Here is a 22,063-nt window from a genome sequence, read left to right as displayed (position 1 = left end):
CAGAGAGTGATTAATGAGATGAAGGAGTGAGATGGGAGGACGGAGTGGAGCAGCCATCCGGGTGGATCAGGTAACCTTAGATGAGTTCTGGTACAATGAGGTTTCATATTTCGACACACGAAGGAGTCGTGATGTGTTTACAGAAGTCCTCGTGGTCACATTCATCCAAATCGAAACACAGATATCCACCTACCTTCTGAGGGTCAACTCAGCACAGCCATTGACAACTAAACAAAGGCTTATTCTTACAGGAAAAATACAATGTGTGAAGAGTTTAATAAAGTTAACAATGACTCATTTCTGAAATACTGTTAAAAACAGCTCTTTGATCTTCAATAACAAGTCCAATTTACAGCATTATTAGTCAGGACATGACTTTAAATGCTTATTTATTGAATGATGACTTGCTTTTAGCAACACTTGGTAAAAAAAGAAAAGTCTCCACACTTTCATTAATAGCTTTGAAAAACTAATATCAATATTGAGCCTTGGCTTTCGAGTATTCCTCTCATACAGTGCAGGGAAGTTAATATAAATGCATTGATTCATTTTGGCCCACCTTACCCTGAGACAATGCGTTTATCAAGTGAATATAGACAGGAAAAAAGCTCCACACCTTTCCACCATATCTATTACTATGGGTTTGCTGGCAGTATCTTTCCCAGCTAATGGGATTTAAGGGGAGAGCTCTGGCTAGTGTCAAAGTCACCTCTGAGGAGAGTCCTTTGCCAAGACAGGGGACAGTTGGATCGGGGGGTGGGGAGGTGCTGAAGGTGGTGGTGAGCGGGGTGGGGCGGTAGATTATTCTAGAGAGAAGATGAGGGGGAACAGCTGAGAGAGACAGCATGAAAAGGGGGGGAGGGAAGCAGTGCAGCTAGAGGGTTGAATTGCGGGTGAGGGGTGGTGGGTAAGCACGGGAAGTGGTTTAAGTGAGGGGAGTTAAACAGGCTGCTCTTTTCAGCGCCAGATGACGTTGGAAAGGTGCGGGGTGGACGCCATTAATCCTATTTTTCAGATTTCCAGAACAAGATTTGACTGGTTGTTCATTTTTTTTAAGCTTGCCTCATTACAGACCATTGAATCACTCCTACGATTTGTTCAGTGATTAAAACAGATCTGGTCTTGTGATCACTGGAGTCTGTTTCCCTTGGTTGGAGAAACAATCAATCAATCAAAGCTTTGTAGGTCAGGATTAATATACAGTACAAATGCTGAGCAGACGTCCGATTCCACTTTTATATTAAGAAGACGACAAGAAATGATCCTAAATGATAAGAGTCTTAGTTTTGCATGGATGGAAAGAGCTTCATTGACAACGACTGTTAAACTGGCTAGTGCTTAAGTTATTACACTCTAGCTCCCAGCTAATCACGTTCTGACACTTTGCTTGTGTCCGTATGTGACAAATACTATTTTAAAACAGTGGCTATACTTTTATTGTTGATTTCTAATATTAGAAAGAACAAAAACAAAGAGAAGTGATGCATGGCACAATCATTGTTTTAATTTTTTTTAAATTTGATAAACTTTAGCTTTGTTTTGGTTTGATTTGCTTCATTTCCTTGGTTACCGTCTCACGCCAGTGACAAGATCAACAAAGCATTTTTGCCAGATGCCGAGGGACTCCTACTGAACTTCACTGGACTAACCCGCACAATTTAAAGTGGCATGCAGTTTGGCATATGAAGTCTGTGGGTGTAAGTGCGTCACAAAAGAAACAGTGACTGATGATGTCTACGTTAGATACTAAACAGGAAACGGAGCTGACAGAGAGAGCTGGTCAGTATATGTTGTTGTTCATTTCTTTCACTGTGATCCTCTGATGCACTGAAGGGTCAATAACAAAACAGAAGATGCCCGTATACACGCAGCCTCTGTCCACCAATCAGGATGCAGCATTAAGTGGCCATAATTGGTGTCGCTTAGCATTGCCAATCAATATCCAAGTGGCAGTTTCGCCCATTTTCAATGACACTTGTGTTATGTTTAGAGGGACATAAATCTCTAAACTCTCTTCTCAATGTACCACAGTACTCACGATGATGAAACCAAAATTAGTGAGACTGACTATTGATCGTTTGGGTCAAAATAAAGTAGAAATAAGACCCTTATCACCCTCACCAGGTGACATCAGCACAATGTCAGGCTGAATAAATGAAGTGAAACAACACGGCACTTTAGTGCGATTAGCATAGCTCACACCACCTTTTAAAAAGGACAGTTTACCCACAGCAAAATAATATCGACAAGAAAAAGCATCACATTCAGTACATAAAAAATAGTGGAAAATTTTAATTCAATTAAAAACTCATTAACAGTATCATAATTTGAGTATTTTAACATGCTATCGGGTGTTTTACATTTCTTTTTTTTTTTAAATATCAAAGCTGCCAATTAAAAGTGAATGACTGTCATAATAATAATAATAACAATGACAACATATTCAGTAGTGGATTCAATCTTTTGTATTCAATACCTTGAGTTGCACCACAATTTAAGCTGCCATAGAAATCATGAATCTGAGTAAACCTGAACTTACAGTTTGCTTCAAATACATTTATCAGTACTCGGCTCAATTTTCATAATTCATTAAACTGGCACTAAAAATGAAATTTCGAACTCACTTTGAGATTCATGTGTCACATTAAAGCCGGTAGACCCCAGACTGGCTTTCTAATATTGCCGAAGATTTGAATTTAAAAAACAGCTGAGAAGCTTCACAGAAGTTATTCTGTAACATCGACAGTTTCTTTTCCTCTTTTTAAAGTCTCTGCTTGCCTTTCTCCCTCACAACCTGAAACCCATTCTGTTCTTTGGACTGTTGACAAGCAGCTTGTACTGTGACCCTCAGCTGTCGCCAGTCAACAGGTGTTTCATGCTTGTGCTTGCATTTGTGAGTTCGTGTGTGTGCGTGTGTGTGGCTGTTTGAGTTGGCGTCCGAGTTGTGTGAGCCTGCTGCCACACAAAATATTCTGCATTGCTCTGTCTCTACGTCAGTTTCAGAAACCATGTCTCTTTAAAGAGTCCAGCCAAAATACAGAAAGCAAAGAGGTGTGTGTGTGTGTGCGCGTGTGTGTGTGTGTGTGTGCGTGCGTGCGTGCGCGCATCTTTGTACCAAAACTGGGAAGAAAGGTAAAAAGATAAAAGAAAACATTTACTTACGGACTGGACTCGGGCACGCTCCATTAGAGTTCCCCAAGTCTCCCCCTAACAGAGCACCTGGGATAATAGGAAAACACACCACGGTCACATAAATAACGCTAAATATTACCTCACATCAAACAGTTAATCTGAGTAGCACTAATCTAAAATGATGCATGAAAAATGAAATCATTAAATCAAGTATCATTAAAAAGTCCTACTGCAATCGATGCTCATTTCACTCACTGAAGGACCATAATTGGTTTCAATTCTGCATTTCCAGTTAATGTTTAAGTGTTAGTTTCATTACTTCTCAATGGCACTTATGTGATATTTTGAAGGGAAAAACTCTGAAAGACTAAATGCTCACCTAAAGCTAATATTATTTAAAAATGAAAGCTCTTCATTGGGAGGAAGACAGTCCATGTTTACAGTGTATTTAACTGCCAGTCAAACTCTCTTGTTACATATTTAAGATCATCAGAATAAACAAAATGTTATATCCAAAGGTATTTCCTCATTCTCCTCATAGGATTACTATGAGGCTACTGGAGTGCTTAGAGACATTATTCTAATGTTAATTTACTATAAATGTGTGAATGTTGAAGCAATTCTACTTTAATCATAAGTAGATGAGTTCTCCTTCTCACGGTTATTGATCGGCACAAACCCACAGTGATATTAACAAAAATCCTGACTTTGGAAAATAAACATCAAACACATTTTACCCTTGCAGTGTAGGTTTGAGAGATTTATCTTCAGAGATTCACAAGCCGGTCTTTAAAATGCTCTGTGTCCGATAACACCAATGTGCGAACATCACAGCATCATATGTGCTGCCTCCTGCACGCTCTATCCAAGCAGCTCTCCCGCCTAAATCACACAGAGTATTTCCAGTAGCGCGAAGGTGTCTGAAGCCGACCATTTCCTGCTGTCTGTCACATGTGAGCAAGGACAACTGTGGAAAATACTTTGCTCTGATTCTCCTGAAATGTGCATGTGTGACAACTGATTTTTTATTTTGTTTTGTTTTAGCTTAGCCCCACCAACAGCGCATCGCATCAAAGTGAATATCATTAAAGAAGCTGTGTTGCTGCTAAATGTTTAAAAAAGCAGGTTTGTAATAACACAAACTTGTGAGAGAGTTTTTCAGTATTTTTCCCAAATAACCAAAAGCATAAAACGCATAAAATAGTAATTTCACTGTTGTCATAAAATTAAATCTCATGTGCTTTGTCTCTAAGCACAGGAAACCGAGACATTTTTATACACTGCAACAGCTACATACATTTATCTTCATTCTAGCAAACATTATGCTTGCTTTTTCCTCACATCGCAGGCAGCATTTTTTCTGCACTGACACTTATTTTCCCTCGGTTGGTGCAATTTCAGTTCTTTGGCTCCAATGCGCTTTAGAAATTTGGGGTCATTAGGGGTGACTGAAAAAAATCTGGCTGGACAGACACATGGAAAAACACCAATAAGCAAAGACAATGAACCCAATGCAACTCTGATAATGTGGGATGCATAAAAGGGTACAGCGATGTATTTGCACTGCTGAGGTTATGAGGAGTAAGGGGAGGGGAGGAAAGGGGCGTCCATTACTGCTACGTGAAACCCACTTGCCTCAGAGAACGGCATGTTATGAAAGATGCTGTAACTCGCAACAAATGCATTACATCACCTAATTCTGACTTGCAATGAGATTACGCTGGTCGGAACAAAGCTTGATAAGTAACCTTGTCTGAGTCGCAAAAATGGGGCACAAATCCTTTTAGTCAGAGGTTGAAGGATTGGTTTGCCACACAGAGGCAGCGGGCGCACGGTGTACCAGCCAACCAGTCATAGAAATGATGGATGTCTGTCATTATAGGTAGTGTGCACTTATTTCAACAAGCAGAGGAGTTATTTAGACTGATGGAGCATGCAGGCTGCACAACACATCACTGGTCATTTTGCTGCTTGTCGACTCAGAAGATTCTCTATTAAAACGCTGCTGTTACATAAACCGTGCTTCTGCATAGACCGAGGGCACTTTATGAAATGGTCTTTAAGTAACTACATCACTATGACAACCATGAGTTTAAAAGTGGTTCAAATCATTTCAGTTACAAGAGACATTTAGAAACCAGTACAATAACATGTTTGTCCACAGACTGACTGCTTGGGATGCAAAAAAAAAAAGGAAAAAGAAAAAGGAAAAAAAATACAATTATTAAATGTCAAAACGAAACATTTGAAAACCGATAAAAATCAACTGTACGGAAAGTAGGCCAAACATCGACGGAGAACCACCAGCCACAGGTTTACACGGGGATTTGAGCCTCATATGCATAACACAGAGTGTTGACAGATGCTGCTAATTAACATTCAATGTGGCGTGACCCATATTTACAACAGTTTGCAGGTCATGTAGTTACTGAAAGTCCTTTTTCAAAATCCTTGAGACTAAGTGATTGTTTAATGAAATCAGCAATGTCTGAAAGACCTCTTTGTTCAATAATGTTTCCCTTCAAAATAAATAAAAACCGCTAAACTGTATTTCAAATGTTCAAAAAGACATAATTCAAGGCAAACTATTTTTGTCATCATGCAACGACACTAAGAACATTTTCCACTGACATGGCGTTGGTGCCAGTGTACGACTGGTTTCTCGCACTGTCAAGACTAAATAGCCCACAGAAGCACCGCACCATAAATCCGGCGCGCCCCATCATCAACATCGGCAGAGAAGGGAAATCATCAACGTCTGGCAGATTCAGCCTACAGAATCTGTATGCCATATTTTACACCCATGGAAATCACCTCAAATTCTTCGAGTAACAATGCATAATGACCGGTTATCAAACCTGACAAAATGTGGGCTGATTTCCAAAGACAGCAATGCAAAACTGGTTGTGAAACTGCACTGGCACCACACCGATAAGAAGAAGATGTATAATGACACCGTGGTTGCACGGAGTCTTTCTAAGAGGTTCAATCTGACTTGGACTCTATGACACAGGGGCAGCTGCAGTGGTCAAAAGGTTTTCCAGTTACTGTTACTTTTGTTGCATTTTTCCCCTCAAAAAACAGTTTTTTTATTTTTGTCTGTCATTAAATATGATAATCTCTTTGTGTGAGCTTTCACAGTGAACATGACTACACTTGTCAGGTTTTACAGAACTCTAAGGTTACACAAGGTTACGACTGAACTGCATTAAAAGCTGGAACACTGAATGTCAAATGGTTATCGGCCATTTTACTGAACAAAGAATTGCAGAATTTTAAGAATGATGTATTTCTGGCATTATTTAGATTAGGGGTACAAGTATGCACACATTTGAGAAACAGTGGCAAGCTGCAGCCACTAAAAGAAGAGGTTTTTAGTGGGTGCAGCCGAAAACAACAAAATATGAGATTTTAAAAGTTTTTTTTTAAAATGTAAAAAATAAATATATATATATATATATATATATATATAATCATATTATAAAGACTTAATGTAGCCAGAAATTTCTAGTCTGTTCATTTTCTTTTTAAATATTGTCTCCATGTTTTCTCCAATACTTGTCAATCAAGCAGTGTGGGTGGCAGTCTAATGGCTTTTTTTCTTTAGTTATCTTTTGAAGAAGTTTTGAGATTTTGTCAGTTTGTCTTCTTTGTTCTTCAGTCTATCTCAAAACTGTCGATGTTTTCAAAAAAAGTAAAATTCATCAGTTGCCTAGCATCAGAGGATCCTTCACTGACAAAACCCAATCAATGTTTAGAACTGCAAATTGAAAACCTACACTGTTGATCGATCAATCAGCTGCTGGTATTAAAATTGGAAGTTTATGTATGAGAAGATGTTTCAGATGATTATTATAAGTTCACATTATCAATCCACACAGAAAACAGAGCATTTTATTTTGTTCATGCTGTTTCTTACCTGCACTGGCTGGCCGCTGTGGTAACCCTGGCGACACGGTGTTTCTCTGCAGAGCGGGTTGCTGTGGGGAAAGGAGCCGAGGATCTGTGAGGGTGGAGGTGACAAAGGAGGTGGTGGTGACCAGGGCGCCGGAAGGGTTGTTACTGAACTGAAGGGCCGCCGCTGCCGCTGCGTTCTGGTTGGATACTGGCACGGTGACTGGCATGGAGAAGGTGGGCTGTGGGACTGTAGACTGGTGGAATGACAGGAAGAGGGCAAAGATTAGAGTGTGGCCATGTTTATCCACCCTCACATATAATTATATATTATAAAAAAAATAATGAACAGGTGATCAGTTAGTGATCAGCAGCAGTGCAAACAAGCCTGCAGGTCACACACACACACGCACGCACACGCACGCACACACACGCACGCACACAGCTGCAGCAATAAAACCGATCACAATGAGAAGAGTCTTCCCAAAACGAAACTTTAAAAAGTTACACAACAAAGGAGAGTCCTACTTTAAAGCAACAACATAAAAAGAAACGCAAGTGGAACATCTTCTGTTTTGCACGCTAATTATTGTTTCAAGAATTTGTAGCTATTCTTTCAAGCTTATTTCACCTTGATAAATATATTTTTCATTTAAAGGGCAATTTGTTGTGAAATAATAAAGTAGTGAATTATTTCAGTAGTTCAGAATTACTTGAAAAGTAGAATTTTTTTTTTTACCCCAAACACTTTATCTGATTTGAATTTGGCTCCTCTTCAAGACTGTCTCCTTTTGCTCTGCTGGGCAGCTTTCAGTGCTGTTGCAAAATTTGATTTTAATTAAAGAAAAATGTTTGTATTGTAAATTTTATTGTACATCCAATATACATACGAAGAAGGAACTTTTAATCCTTGCATAATGACTGATGTCTCCACTTTTTAAAGTTAAAAAACAGTTAATAATTAAATAAATAAATACAGAGGGGGGGAAAAAATCACTCTTCCCAAAACTAGAGCTTTGTATTCCAAAACAGGTCAGTGCACAAGAATAAAAATAGTATACAAAAAAAATTGCAAAAAACTGATTAGCATTGGGAATATTTGTTTCCTACACTGATAGATATTTTCACCTGTTTAAAGAAAATCAGATTCAAAAAGCTCAAATGCTGACACAAAAATAACTTCTTAAGTAGATCTTTGTTTTTCAAAGAAATCATTTATCATCATTAGCCTTAATGGCTAAAGTAATGAACAATAAACAGGAGTCCATGAATTCTGAATATCATATCATATGTTTCAGATCTAAAACTTTGCAGTTAGTAATAACTTTTAAATCATACCCGTAAGATATTAAAAATGATCCTCAATAACTGAAATCTACCTACACTGCATTGGTATTCTGTCACGGTGAAGATTTTTTGATTCTTTGCTTGTTTGTCAAGCTTCACTCTTGAGGCAGGAAATCAATTCAAAAGTATCAGACATGTCTGATGTTTGCTGTTTCTACTGTGCTTTAAAAGAACACAATTTTGTTTTGGAAATAAAACTCTTCAAAACAACCAAAAACACACACATCAAATCTCAAACACACGCAGACGCACCCAAACGCAGACACACGCACACTCACTCACTCAGTTGTCATGCAAGGTGACTTGGTGAAAAGGCCAAAAAGCTGTCTCGCCTTTCACTTTTCATGCCAGGTTAAAACTTGTCGCAGCAGCAGCAGGTTATTGCATCGGGTTATTGGTGACATTTCATAGCGTGCTTGTCACATTCCAGCAGCATCCCACCACCCCCACTGACATGTGCTCATCACTGGGGATTTAAGGAAATATTCAGCAGGAGCTTGCCTACCAAAATGGGCTTTACAATATTACTCTTGTTCTCAAAAATCCTGAAGACAGTCCACCTTTCTGTTCAAAAACGTATCAACTGCACTTTTTTTTTTTTTTAAAAAAAAGAAATGATCAGTCTCGTCACCTGAGTTGATGAAGTGTATGACCAGACGTCCCCGAGTGCAAAAAAAGAGAGAAAAAAAAAGGAAAATCAGGGGCAAGGACCTCGGGTTGTCCAGCAGTCCGACCCATTTCACCCTGTTCCAACTCAATCTGAAATAAGGACTTCTATATATAGAATATGGGCCACCGCTGCACTGTACTGTACTCAAACTGCCTGGGACCCAGTTTAATATCAAGGAGGACGAGGGCACCTTCCTGCCCTTGATCTCTACCTCTTTTCCCTCTGCACTGCATTGGAGATCACACGAAAATAAGGGAGTTATGGGACTGAAACCAAACCAAGTGCTAGTTTATTCAGTCAAATCTCAAAAATTGTTACTTGATCATAGGTTTTCCTCAAACAACTAAACAACTTTTTCCCAACTAATAAAGTGGTCTTTTTATATAAACCTCAACAACAAAAATAATCATCTTTATTCATTATTTTATAATTAGGGTTTTTTTTCGTCACACAAAGTCTAAACAGAGTAAAAACTGGCCCTTTTTTCATAAAACAAATTATAGTTCCACAAAAAACCTTTCAATTTATTCGCTATGTTAGCCTTGAAAAATGACTAATCTTTATTAAATCTTCCAAATACATGAAATGTAAAATTCACTCTTCAGCCTACAAAGAGGAAGTTTGCAAAGCAGGCTGTACAGAGAGAGCTGTAAGTGGCTAACAGGGAGAGTGAAGAGAACGGCTAACAGCATTGCACCACTGCACACAGGCCAAGCAGAAGGTAAAGGAAGGGCATGGATAAATGGGAAAGGGTGGACAGAGGTGGGGTTAATCCAAAGTGGGCCAGAGGTGTATGAACGCAGAGCATAAGGATCCAGAAAGAGTTTATCCCTACAGTGCTTGGGAATGTTTTTTTTTCTTTTCAGTAATAGATTTCATTATATATTTTTTCTTACTGGGAGAACAACTACAAACAGAGGACAGAGCTGGAGTCTTTGCTGACGGCCATTTTTACCGAATACAAAGCAATCAAACTGTCACCTTTACCTGAGCCTGAAACGCTCTACTTTCCCATTAATCAAGTCTAAAACTTACTAAGCTACAGTTAAACTACGGTTAGAGAGAGAGAGAAAGATGGACTGCAGTCTGTATTTACAGATTTAAAGTTGGAATAATGGAACTGTGGTTTTAAATAAATTGACAATAAGTAATAGCATTCAGGACAGAAAATATCACTGAAGACAATGTGACCTTGATGGTATATTTGTGGTGATTTGGAATTATGAAAAATAGGATTTGAAAAAATCTAATTAGACGTTAGAAGCAGAGTCAATTTTTAATAATAATATAATAATTATAAATATCGTTTAAGCCACTTTAAACTGACCTATGAATCATTCAAACACAAGGTTAAGCCAAGGTATGAACCAGTGTTGTATCAATCAACCATCTATCAGCAGTCTTTTGCAAAAACATAATTTGTTCCCAAATTTAACAGTTGAACTACAGAAGATTCTCAAAAGTAATATATTTGGCAGGCATAAAACAGCATTTTTTCACAAACAAGGTGATTCACCAAAAATTTTGAATGTAGGGAAAAAAGGATAAAAGAGGGATAAAAAGCTGAGGTATAGCAAATAAGACAAGGACTGGACTGAAAAATCAGTGGCCACAGCTTTTATGAATCAAAACTTAAAATCTTTGCTTCAAATGTATGTTAGTTACATGTACGGCCATCTGTAAAACATGGTGGACACTATATCATGGTTTGGGGCTGGATTTAATTTCAACTAAAGAAACAAAAAAATATGACCCACCATGCAATACAATCTAGAAAGCATCTGATTGGTAAAATCACTATTTTTCAGTAGAATATATCTACAGTAAGCGTCTAGCTGAATAGAACAATGTACACTAGAACACTATAAGTCAAGGATTGGCCTCCAAACACCTAAACACTGCTGAAGCAGTGTGGGATCATCTTAACAGAAATCAAAAGGCAGAAAACATTCAAAGAAGAGCTTTGAATGTCCTTCAAGAAACCTGGAGAACTATTCCTGACGACTACTTAAAGAAGTTCTAAGAAAGCTTGCGTAAGAGAGTTTAGTAGTTATACCAGATATTGCCTTCCAAGCTTGTAATTGCATGTTTCTGTACCAACTTCCTATTATCCTGACTGAATATGAAAAATGAGAAATGACTCAAGAGTACCATGCATACCTTAAAAAACAATCCTCTTCAGCTGTCTGTCTCTTTATTGGTACTTTGTAATACATTTAGCCATCGACTGTTTGCTGCTCGCCACCATTCCACAAGACCTTCATATCTGTATCAGCCTCTGGTTGCTAGGAGATTGGTGACATAACTCCAAAACCTCTTCATTTATTCTGTAAATATGAATTTTAAATTTGTCTTGACCCTGCTCTCCACTGTGCTACACTGAGAATTAATCCATGTCTTTGGCAAATTACAAGAGAATTTACATCTGCCCACTCTGACTCCATTTAACACTGCTGCTCCTAATTGCAGAGAGGAGGGTTAACTGGGTACTGCTCCTCATCCTGTGGATTTAGCACAGAGGATGGGAACCATAGAAAAAAATAACAAGAACCTGTTAGGTAAATAATTGACTAGGAGCTTTTCCAGAGGCTCATGTGAGGAAGCTTAAGGCCTCTTCTGTGTGAAGAGAACAAAAAGAGGGGAGAGAAGGCTAACCTATTTTCCCTCGGAGGAGCTCTCTCAACAAGGGTGTGTTTCCTGGATGCAAGGGTAAATCAGAATGAATTAAACTCATGGCCTAGTTTCTCTTTTCCTCCCTCTTGTCCTGAAAGCCTTTGAAAGTTTTCTCTTTTTTCCCCTTTTTCAACTGTAGGATTGTCGCATCGTATTTGTAAGAGGCTGCAGATCTGAACACAGATGCAACATTGGAAAAGTGTTTGACGGACCTTTAGATGTCCCAGCAGTTGACCAGTAAATTAGCTTTAGTTGTTTAGTTCTATGTCCCCCTCACTCTAATTTCTTTCTGACGTCACCAATATTTGATCCTAAATAAATAAAAAGAGGCTGAATGACTCGCAGCTCACCTTCTCCAAAACATCTGATTCTCACTGAAAATTGTTTTATTTGCAGCTCTTAACAGAAACTATTAATAGGGATGCTGAGAGTCCTCATGCTTTCATGGCATGAAATTCAAAGCTAAACTAATCTCAAAACTAAATTAGATGTGATTAAGTGTGCAGCAGTTTCAATAACACCATGTTTCACTTGACATTCATACCAAGCTTATACAGGAGACAAAACATTCAGCTTCTTGCTGAAAGGCACCATGGAGGTGGTTGTTAAAAGGCAGAAATCTATTTCTTATTCAATTTCCTGGCCCAGAATCTCAGAGCCAGAAAAGGATCAAACCAGGGGCCCTCCGGTTAGGAGAAAAAAAAACAAAAACCCAAAGCTCTTTTCTCTTGCCTACTACAGTGCCAGTTTAACAGGAAAAGATACATTAGCTGGGGGCTCGTTTAGCCAAGTGTCCTGCCCGTTCTCCCTCACCACTCTCTTCCTACCTTGGGAGGTATTTGAGTACAAGTGGGATTAAGCTTGTATATCCCGGCCCCTATCTGTCATGCTGGGGATTATGATGCTGAGGGGAGGAGTGGCAGGTGGTGCTGCATGTTTCTGATTACTGGTTGACCGTGAAAGGTGTGCTGGAAAACCAGACAGGTAGGCAGGCTGACTGGGACACCGAGGGGCAGAGTGATGTCGGGGCAGCTTGTCGCTAGAGTCATTTGCTAGCAGCGTTACGCTAGCATACAAATGGCATGAGCCAAGAGCTGTAGCTCTCTAAGTGCAGTAGATTGAATCCGCTTCTTCTTCTTCTGTGGTTTTCTCTTTTGAGAAAGTCTTTTTAGAGCTATTTGTCTCACACAGCACAGAGAGGCTGATGGAGGCAGGGTGGATATCAGGAGGGGAGAGATTCACTGAGCTGATTAATCTGAGAGGCAGCTCATTTTCTCCATTATGCTCTGATGTATGTGAGATTTTAGTAAATTAATATTAACATTAGCACTTGATGTCATTTTGAAGAAAGCCTTTTCTTCCCTCCAAACCACCAGTGTGTTTTTTATACTAGTTTTGTCCATAAAACTGCTTTTAATTTAACAAATAGTGTGTTTCAAGCCTTTAAACTGAAAACCAGGCGAAGGCATAGTCTTTCCATCGCTCTAGCTGTAAACTAGATATGTAGCTGACAATGCATACATTATACATTGTTCATAATTATATTGCTTTTCACAGTCCTATTTTCATAAACATATGAACAATTACAATTACAATTACAGCATGATTATGAGACTAGTCATGCATACCACAAAACAAGCCTAATACAGTAAAGAACAACAATAAGAAAAAAGAAAAACGCCTCCACCCTCCATAAAGGTGTAACACCAAAGGTGTGACTGTAGTAAACAACTACTGCCTAACTATTCTGCAGAACCTCAAAGTGACTGTGTCCCATCCCAAGCGACCAATCAGGGGGCCGGCAGACAGGAAGAGGAGCTGTAAATTAAGTGCTAGTCATTAAAGTGACATTAATGGCATTATTGAGCAGAGAGGAAAAAATGAATCACAGAGAAATTGGCAAAGAAGTAGAGCGGTAAAAGGGGATTGGCAGAGCGCCAGTCAGGAGGCAGAACCTGGATAATGTCAGGAGCCCATCGGAGGAACAGGACTACACTGGGACTAAAGTGACCTCAGTAATGCTGCTAATAACAGCCGGTTATCAACTGCACTCTGGCTTTCTATGTGTTATCTGAGAAACAGACACAGCCCTGGTGGATACAGACTATCTGAAATTGCAACGCTCTTTCTTTAATGTTGCTAAGTATTACACAATTGGTGCATTCAGTCAAAAAAAAAAAAAAAATCTGACTGCTCGAAGGCATGCTCCAAACGTGTTGATTATTACCATAAAACATGATTTCCCCTTGCAATATTAGTTGCTATGCCAACTTTTGTGAGAACCAGGGACCTAGTTATCGCTCCTCTCCCTCTGTTGTTTATTCTTGTACGTTTGCGAACTTGCAGAGGCATCAGAAACATTGTATTAAAAGCCATAATACTCCTGAGAATGTGCTTCACTGTGATGACTGTAACTTCAGATGAATAATCACAGTTAGCATGCCCTATTTGGTGTCATGCTGCTTTTTTAAGGATCACTTTCTGTCTTACACATGCGCAGCGCTGCAAAAAACAAAACAAAACAGCAAAAAAAGAATATTATTTGTCTTTTTTATGAGTCCTAGGAAATTTAACTGCAGAAAACGAATCTCCATGTACCCCATAAATTATGTCTATCTGAGCTATGTTACTTTAAAGTTATTATATTCGTGTTGGTTGTTGAAAAGACCAAACAACATTGGGAACACAACTTTAGGCTTTCTTACAAAAAAATAATACCATTCCATTAATTAATGATGAATGTGAACATTAGTTAAAATTTTACTTTTAAGAGGCTTCCCTTATGAACTTGGCTGCTCTTATTTCTTGCTGAAGCACACACCATCAGTGGGGTGGGGTGGTTGTGGGTAGTGATTTGGGGGATGGGGATAGGTGCTATTGGTAAGCGGTGAAGTAGAGAAGGTAAAGGAGTGGGGAATGGTGAAGGCGAGTGCTCTGTGAGTAGTCAGGCCACCATCAGCAGCCGGAAATCTCCGGTTGTCCGGTCAGCGGCAGCAGCAAGGTACCAACATGAAGAGGGGGCAGGGTTACGCAGAGTGGTGGGAGGTACTCACTGACAGCCTATAGTTCTGCATCATTTTATCAAACTCCTCGTCAATTTTTTTGTATTTCTCTTCAGTGCGGGGGGTGAGGGAGAAGGGCTCCTCGGGGTCTGGGCTCTCAGAGTCCCGGTGCTCTTTCTTGTTCAGAGCCTTCGATCCCCAAACAAAAGAAGAGAAGGCAGACAGGGAGAGAGAAAGAGAGAGAGAGAAAGAGAGAGAGAGAGGAAAGTAGAGAAAAAAGGGAGAAGAAGAAAAGGGTAGGTTAGATAAGGTGACAAAAATGTGATTGTACTCACGCCGTAGCGCTTGAAGAGGCTGTCCAGGTCCTCGGTCTTGCGGTCATTTAGCGGGCTTTGGTCGATGGAGTCGTCGCCGTCGGGCTCAGGGCTGTTGCAACCGTTAAAGCCTTTCTTTCGCAACGTCTGAAGCGGTTAAAGAGGGGTAGAGGAGGAGAAGGAAGCACATTTACATTTCATTTTTCCATGCACATATTGAAATTAGCACACAGTGAAAGATTTTCATTTCTCAAACACAAATGAACATCTTGATTGCATAAAATGTGCTGACTCCTACGCTATTCATTGTATAAACATGAGCCAGCTAAGGTCAGATGGAACAATTTGACCCTGATGATGACATAAAAAGAGTTTGTCTTTTTTTTCCTTGCGGCACCTTCTGTGAGCAGAAAAGCTGCCTTACAGAACACACATTCTCAACTTCAACCTTTGAAAATCCTCTGTCGATTTGTGAGGTCAAAGTTCGTAACATCTGCCACCCACCTGAAAGCAAGTTATTAAGGAAGAAACTGTACTTGCTTATCCAGCAGGTGCACTCAGGAAGTTATGGTTTAAAGGGCTGAAAAACTACTGAGTCTTATTCCAACCGCAGAAAGCTTTCAAATCGGAGGATGTGGTCTGAGAGAACAAGGCCAATAAACTATGTGCATGTCAGAAGATACAGCGAGGCATCACACTTGTGCACACGTTGGCTAATCAACAGTGTTAGTAATTGGTGTGAAGCTTTGCACTGAGGAATGTGGTAAAGTAAAGCAAAAGGGTAAAGGGTGAGCTAGGAAGCATGTGCTGGTATTAGCACTTCAGCTAACGGCAGACAGGTTGCGTCAGTGTTCGCACACTTTGGAAAGGGCGAGAAATGGAAGAGGGAGACCGACGGGCGAGAGAGGGAGATAGAGGCTCTTATTTTGAGAGGATTGTGCTAAACAAGATTTGCTGTTAAGTAGCTTTGCCTGGTGGGCCCTTGACCACAGAGCCAAGCAGAGAGATCCTCGTAGCAAAATGGATCTTAAACTGGAGCTGGAGATCCTACTGTGGTCCAAATACAAGCTTTAGCCTTGAGTGGTGCGAAAAGAAAGAAATCCCTCGCCTTGAAATCTATCCCAAAGGAAAAATAGACTATAACCATGGCCAAAAAAAAGAAAAGAAGAAAAAAGACTCTAGTTCTCACTCCAGCAAGTCATTCCATCCAAAACATTTTTTTATTGAATAAAAAAAAAAAAAAAAAAAAAAGAAAAAGGAGGGGAGGGGAGGGGGCATCTGTCTGCGAAGCACTATATTTTAAGCAGCACTCTGTAGAAATCAACTGATTTCAAGAATTATCAAATGACCTTCAGTGTCTTACAAAAAAGAAGCATCATTAAGTCATAGGAAAGTGGCTGTTTAATGAACAAGCAATCACAGGAAAAGAATTTCTTTAAAAGCTCGTAAATCTAGTTTCTAGTATTAACTGTAATGTGCAGTCATGTGAAAAAAGTGAAAAACTAAGTAAGCTCTTATTGCTTCCATTGGTATTATGAGATTAAGGTGCTGCTAATCATATGTGCTTGATTAGATGATCATCAGCAAGTGTGAGCACCTCTATAAAAGCAGGCATACAGATGTGAGCATCCCAGCGAATTCCCCCCAAAGTGAGACCGTGGAAAGCACAGAGAACAACAAGAGCTACATCTCAGAGTCTACAGGCCAAAGTCACGACTTTACAATTACAAAGACACTGAATGATTATGGTTGGTTTTGAAGGGCTGCTGGGAGAAAACTACTTAGGTGTGGAGATGTTTGGCCAAATTGCACCACATTTGTAGAAAACCAAACACAGCATATGAACACAGAGCAAATACTAACAGTGATGATTCTGGCTTGTTCTGCAGATATGGGACCAGGGCATTTTTCAGTGATTGAGTCGACTATGATTAAACAGCTAGAACTGGGTCATGCAACAGAACAATGATTCCAAGTACACCAGCAAATCTGGTGTCTCGATGGTGCAGTAAAACCAGACCTCAAGCTCACTGAAATGCTGTGATGGAACCTCATTGAAAGGTGTGAATAAACAAATGCCTTCGTACCTGAATGAACCCAAGGAACACTGGAAAGAAGAGTGGGCCAGAATTCCTCCACAACGATGTGAGAGAATCATAGTCACACGGAAAGTGATTACTTCAAGTTACTGCTGTTAGGAATGGCTCTACAAGCTACTGAATCATAGGGTTGGGCATAGTTTTTCCACAGTATTGTGAAACAGTCCTTTTTCATATGTAAGTGTAATTTGGGGGTTGAACAAAAACATGTAGTCTACCTAATTTGTAGTTCAGTATGTAAAACAAATAAAACCACTGGCATCTTTTGACATTCAATTACACACAACATATAATGCAGGGCACTGTTACATGTATCACCCAACAGATATTATATTCAATATCTCATGCACCCTTTACTTTCTTTAATTAACAAGCACTTGCCGTGTCAGGTGCGACTATAGTCTAGTGGCGGTCTGATTAAAACCTAACCATGTGTTACATGAGTGCACAGCACACAATCATTGTTAAGTGAGAATGATTCAACTGCATGCAATTCAGCCTCTAAAGTGAAGCTGGCGGGAAGTCGTTGTATCGAGAGCTCCAGACTAAACCCCGAGGAGGAAGAGACAGAGATTCTTTTCATTTTTGATGTATTAGCCTGAAATCCTAAAAACAGGTGAGGGCAAGAGGGTAATGATGCCATTTGGATGTAAGGGTAAAAAGACTTTCAGTGTTAATAACAATACTGCTCTTTGATATGAATCTCATTAAAAACCAAAGCCATTATTATTATCGCAGTGTCAAAGCTGCTTTTTTATCTACCCACAGAAACGGGTTATTAGAAAGATTTGTTCCAACATGGAGACAGTCTCCTGATTCAGCTGTTAACTCTCACCAGAACAAGTAAGTGCTCTGATCTGCAGCTTAATGTAAATTTCACACACAGGAGCAGCCACCATGCGCTTTGTTGTGCACAGTTCATAGAAAACACACTCTGCTGAGGCAGATGTGTGTGCGCACTGACCTAAAAATTGAGAGAATAAAAGAACTACATAAAATAAATAAAAATAGAACAACTTTCAACTTGAAAATGACGGCATGTGACAGAGGGCTGTGTGGAGGACGTGATAGAAGCGTGGACCTCCTGCCCTGACTGTCAGGACACAAAGAGATAAAGAGCCTGCAAACAAAACTGTGATGACACTGGAGCCATGTTGGTGCACTGTTCACATGTAGTGACACACATTTGTACTTTGATACTTGTGAGGAGAGACAAAGTTCCAGTTTTGCATTTCCTAAGCCTAATTTAAAGGTAGATGGTTACACCAACCAAAAAATTAATCTCCTTCAATTTAAGCTTTAGTTCAATTAAACCTTGATCCTACTTTCATAGATCTGCGACCAAAACGTCGTCAAATATCAGTCCTCATTAGAGTTGATATGATGAACAGGGCCAAAATACAAATGGATTTGGTGATCATATACTTTTTTTTTTTTTTTTAAATAATAAGAACAAAAATAATGACAATAAGACCAAACATGCAACTGTCTTTGGGGTTTGGACAAAATTCCCTAAATGCCCTCGATCTTCTTAAAATCGTCCCATTTTAAGTGTGATTCATTTGAATTTCTGTACTTGATTAAATCTGGCATTATTTGTCATAAAGATGCAGCTATCATGCATATGCTATTAAGGCGCCATGTGTTATTAACTCTGACACAAACATCATTTCCCCCAAAGGACAATAAAAACATTTCTTACAATGCTTCCACTAATGCTTCCAATAAGGACAGTGTTCATTCATTTTCATTGTCTTTATGCCATCGTGGCAATAGATTCACCAGTTAGTTGGCATACAAACTTACCTTCATCTGTAACTTCTTCAGCATGTAGTACTGAAGTCTAAATGCTTCTGCTTATTGCTTTTCCTAATTTGAGGCCGTAATTATCCACTGAGATTGCTAGCTTACTCTATTTTCTGCCAAAGAAGCAGGCCATGGAATAAGGTCAGAATGACACTGCATTTCAGTTCCACTGAAGTACAAAACGCCCGACCCATAAATCAAAAATCTGAACGGATTACCACTGGTCAAATATTCCTTTGTTTCCTCTCCATCTGACACTTTCAAATTCATATAAAAAGCAACAATCCTAATGGACACACTGACATATGGATGCAAACAGACGTACAGTAGGCTTCCTTCTCACACTGTCTCTACTTGCTTTCACACACACTTGATATTTTTTGGACATCACAGGCTTGCCTCTCTGTCTTTCTCTCATGTAAACTCCACTGATATTTTGTGAACATTACAGTGTAAACATGGGCATCTTTCCCCCTCTCTCACTCTCTCTCACTTTCTTTGTTTGTTTTCCCACTCTCTCTCAGACTGAACATTTTGTGTTACATTGCATTACATTCACATTCTCTCTTTCGCTCACACTCACACACACCCCTCTGTTGTGCACTGATCAGCTTGTCTCTCAGTCAGCCATCTGTTCACCTGTCCGCTGTCTCCCTCTCTCCCACTTTCCCTCTCGCTCTCTCGCTCTATTGTGTTGCCAGGGTAAGATTCACCCTGCAGAGCACCACGCCAGCCTCTAACTGGCTATGACTGCTCGCAAGCCCCGCCCCCACCTCACTCTCTTCGTTCCCCTCTGGCTCGCTCGTTCGCCCACCCGCCTGTCCGCCCGCCCTCTGTTTCCAGCTCTCCATGAAACGCTGCTGCTGCTTTGTCCTGTCTCTTTTTGTCTTTCTCTCAGCCTCTCATCTCTCAGCCCACCACCTTTAACGTAGCTCTCGCTCGCTCACAGTGCAAGTGCAAACTCTCGCACTTGTCCTTCTGTGTTTTTCCACCCTTAACATCTCTCGCCATTGCTTCCTTGAAATGTCTCCATACGCAATACTCCCCAGTCGCTCATTTCCTCTCATCAACCTTCATTCTCTCCTCTGTTTCAGTTTCTCTTCCATTCCTCTTTTGCCCTGTCTCTTGTTCCCAGAGCTTTTCCCATCATAATTTCCTTCCCTTTTCCTCTCTCTTTCCTGCTCCAACCTTTTATCCCTTACTCTGAAAATGTGTTTGAAGCCTCTATGTGTCTAAGTCGTGAGTGAACGTCACTGTACGACTGCATGCATAGTGTCAGTATTTGACGTTTGATAACAGTGGCAATAATACTTTGAGTGTATCAGGTTCCCTTCCTGGTTTTTTGCATTTCCTTTTATTTTTCTCACTTTTGCCTCTATCAGCTTTATCGTCACATTCATTTGGAAGGTGCCAGAAAAACAGACCTTTACCTAAAACATACATGTGTGTTTGGGTGTCACCATATCTAGCCATGTATAAGTTTAACAGATACACACACTGCCTCTGAAAGCAACTCTGGGCTCTGTGACTTGCCCAAGGACACTTTGGGAGGTGGGAAGGCCCAGATATGAAACTGCCGAACAGCACAGCTTGCACAGTTTTCCTGTTTAGCCACTTTAGATGTTTAAATTCTTATCTATGATAAAGTAATTGTTCAACATGGCAAAAAGACCATGAAACCTATCTTTGTTATCAAGAAGAACAAAGAGTCTTGCAACTGATAGCGTAACCTCTACACAAACCTAATCTCAACATCATCAAGTTAACTTGGAATCAGCTGTAATCCACAGAAACTTTGGCCAGTCCTCCAAAACAACTGGAACAATCACAACTGCTTTAAGAACAAAGGAGGGTCGGACTAATCACTGATTTGTACTGTACTTTAACTAAAGTTAAAGGATGTGAGTCACCAAACTATTGTCTGGTGTTCATAAGGCCACTGATCACTCCTCATTAGAAAAATTTATCTGAGAATTACAAACCGATTTCAGTGCTATGAAGGCAAATAAGACAGATAAAAATACAACTGACTTCTAAAGTGGCATTTACTTTACATACGAGTACCAAATTCCCCACTTTGACTTAGTGTTGCTGCGCTGCAGGTCAGCACAGAATCAAAATCTATGTAAAAGGAAGGTGGCCACTTGACTGGATGAATTTTGAAATCTATTCAGGAACCAAAGACTGGATTTTGTTCTTCATCACTTCTAACAGAAGTATATTAGGAAGGGATGTTTTAGTGACAAACATGATCATGAAGGATAAACAGAATATTAACAGAGACATGTAAAAATCTTTCCTTTAACTGATTATTATAGTTTTCTAATCTCACTGTCTAACACTTTTATTTGCCTGGTACAGTATGTGCTGTTTATTGTTAGGCTTTCTTTTGGACTATGACGGTGCAGGTTATATGGTCCCAAAAGTACTTAGGTAGCAGGCAGAGTCCCTGCTGTCTAGGCCTGGTAAGTGCAAAGCAAACTATAATGTCACCTCCCATTGTGGCTTGTCAAATACAGAAATGCAGAAGAAAGTCTCTCCCTCTCTCACGCATGCAGCCCCCTACAGTCAGTCATTTGGGGCATCGTATCCACAGTCTCAGCACAGCAGTGGCTGCCAGGCTCCTCAGATGTTGTATTATAGATCAGCACTTGTTTTTTCTCATGTCAGTAACCTGCCAAGCCGTGAGACGTGAGGAAGTCATGTCCTCGCTGCCCACAAAAAAAACCCAAAAAAAAACAAACACACACTCGCTATCGTGCGGGTTCAGAATGTATTTTTTTGAACGCCTTGTTAAAACAGAAAATCAATAAATAAAATAAAATAAAACAGAAAAGAACGTAAATGCATTTCCTCGTCCTGCTCTCTGTCACTTTTGTATTTAGATTAATTATGCTTCCTGTTCCTAGTGCTCCCCTGTGTGAAGTATTAATTATGCATTAATTTCAGGGTCAAAAGCGCATTTAACATGAAAATGTAAATGAAAACTCAACTATATGTTATGCATTGTGATGGTCAAAGTAAGTGGGTTTTTTTCTAATTAAAGTATAAAATTCAGGAAGTTAGGTTGGAATAATCATTTAAACATTTGGACAAAGTTTAGTTTATGACTTGTAGACTTCCTTT

General features: G+C 39.7%; 1 protein-coding gene across 9 annotated transcripts in view; it reads right to left on the bottom strand.

Annotated features, from left to right (window-relative positions):
* mef2d (myocyte enhancer factor 2d) overlaps positions 1-22,063 on the bottom strand; it is a 71,263-nt gene that overhangs the window by 22,558 nt on the left and 26,642 nt on the right. For 5 of the 9 annotated variants that reach the window (XM_085472065.1, XM_085472057.1, XM_085472061.1 and 2 more), the window contains exons 4-6: positions 14,770-14,907; positions 7,052-7,283; positions 3,163-3,219 (exon numbers count right to left, since the gene is read on the bottom strand). In XM_085472065.1, the coding sequence (XP_085328191.1) occupies positions 3,163-3,219; positions 7,052-7,283; positions 14,770-14,907 (427 nt within the window). Of the gene's footprint in view, positions 1-3,162; positions 3,220-7,051; positions 7,284-14,769; positions 14,908-15,053; positions 15,180-22,063 lie in introns of all 9 variants that reach the window. The other 4 variants (XM_085472059.1, XM_085472062.1, XM_085472063.1 and 1 more) reach the window with 1 other exon arrangement.

This window comes from Copadichromis virginalis, linkage group LG11 (genome assembly GCF_057382275.1).
Source record: "Copadichromis virginalis isolate Kocher_CV1m ecotype Utaka linkage group LG11, C_Virginalis_male_GT1.1, whole genome shotgun sequence".
Taxonomy (NCBI): Eukaryota; Metazoa; Chordata; class Actinopteri; order Cichliformes; family Cichlidae; genus Copadichromis; species Copadichromis virginalis.
Note: the sequence above shows the minus strand (reverse complement) of the source record. Positions and strands in the feature narration are given on the sequence as shown.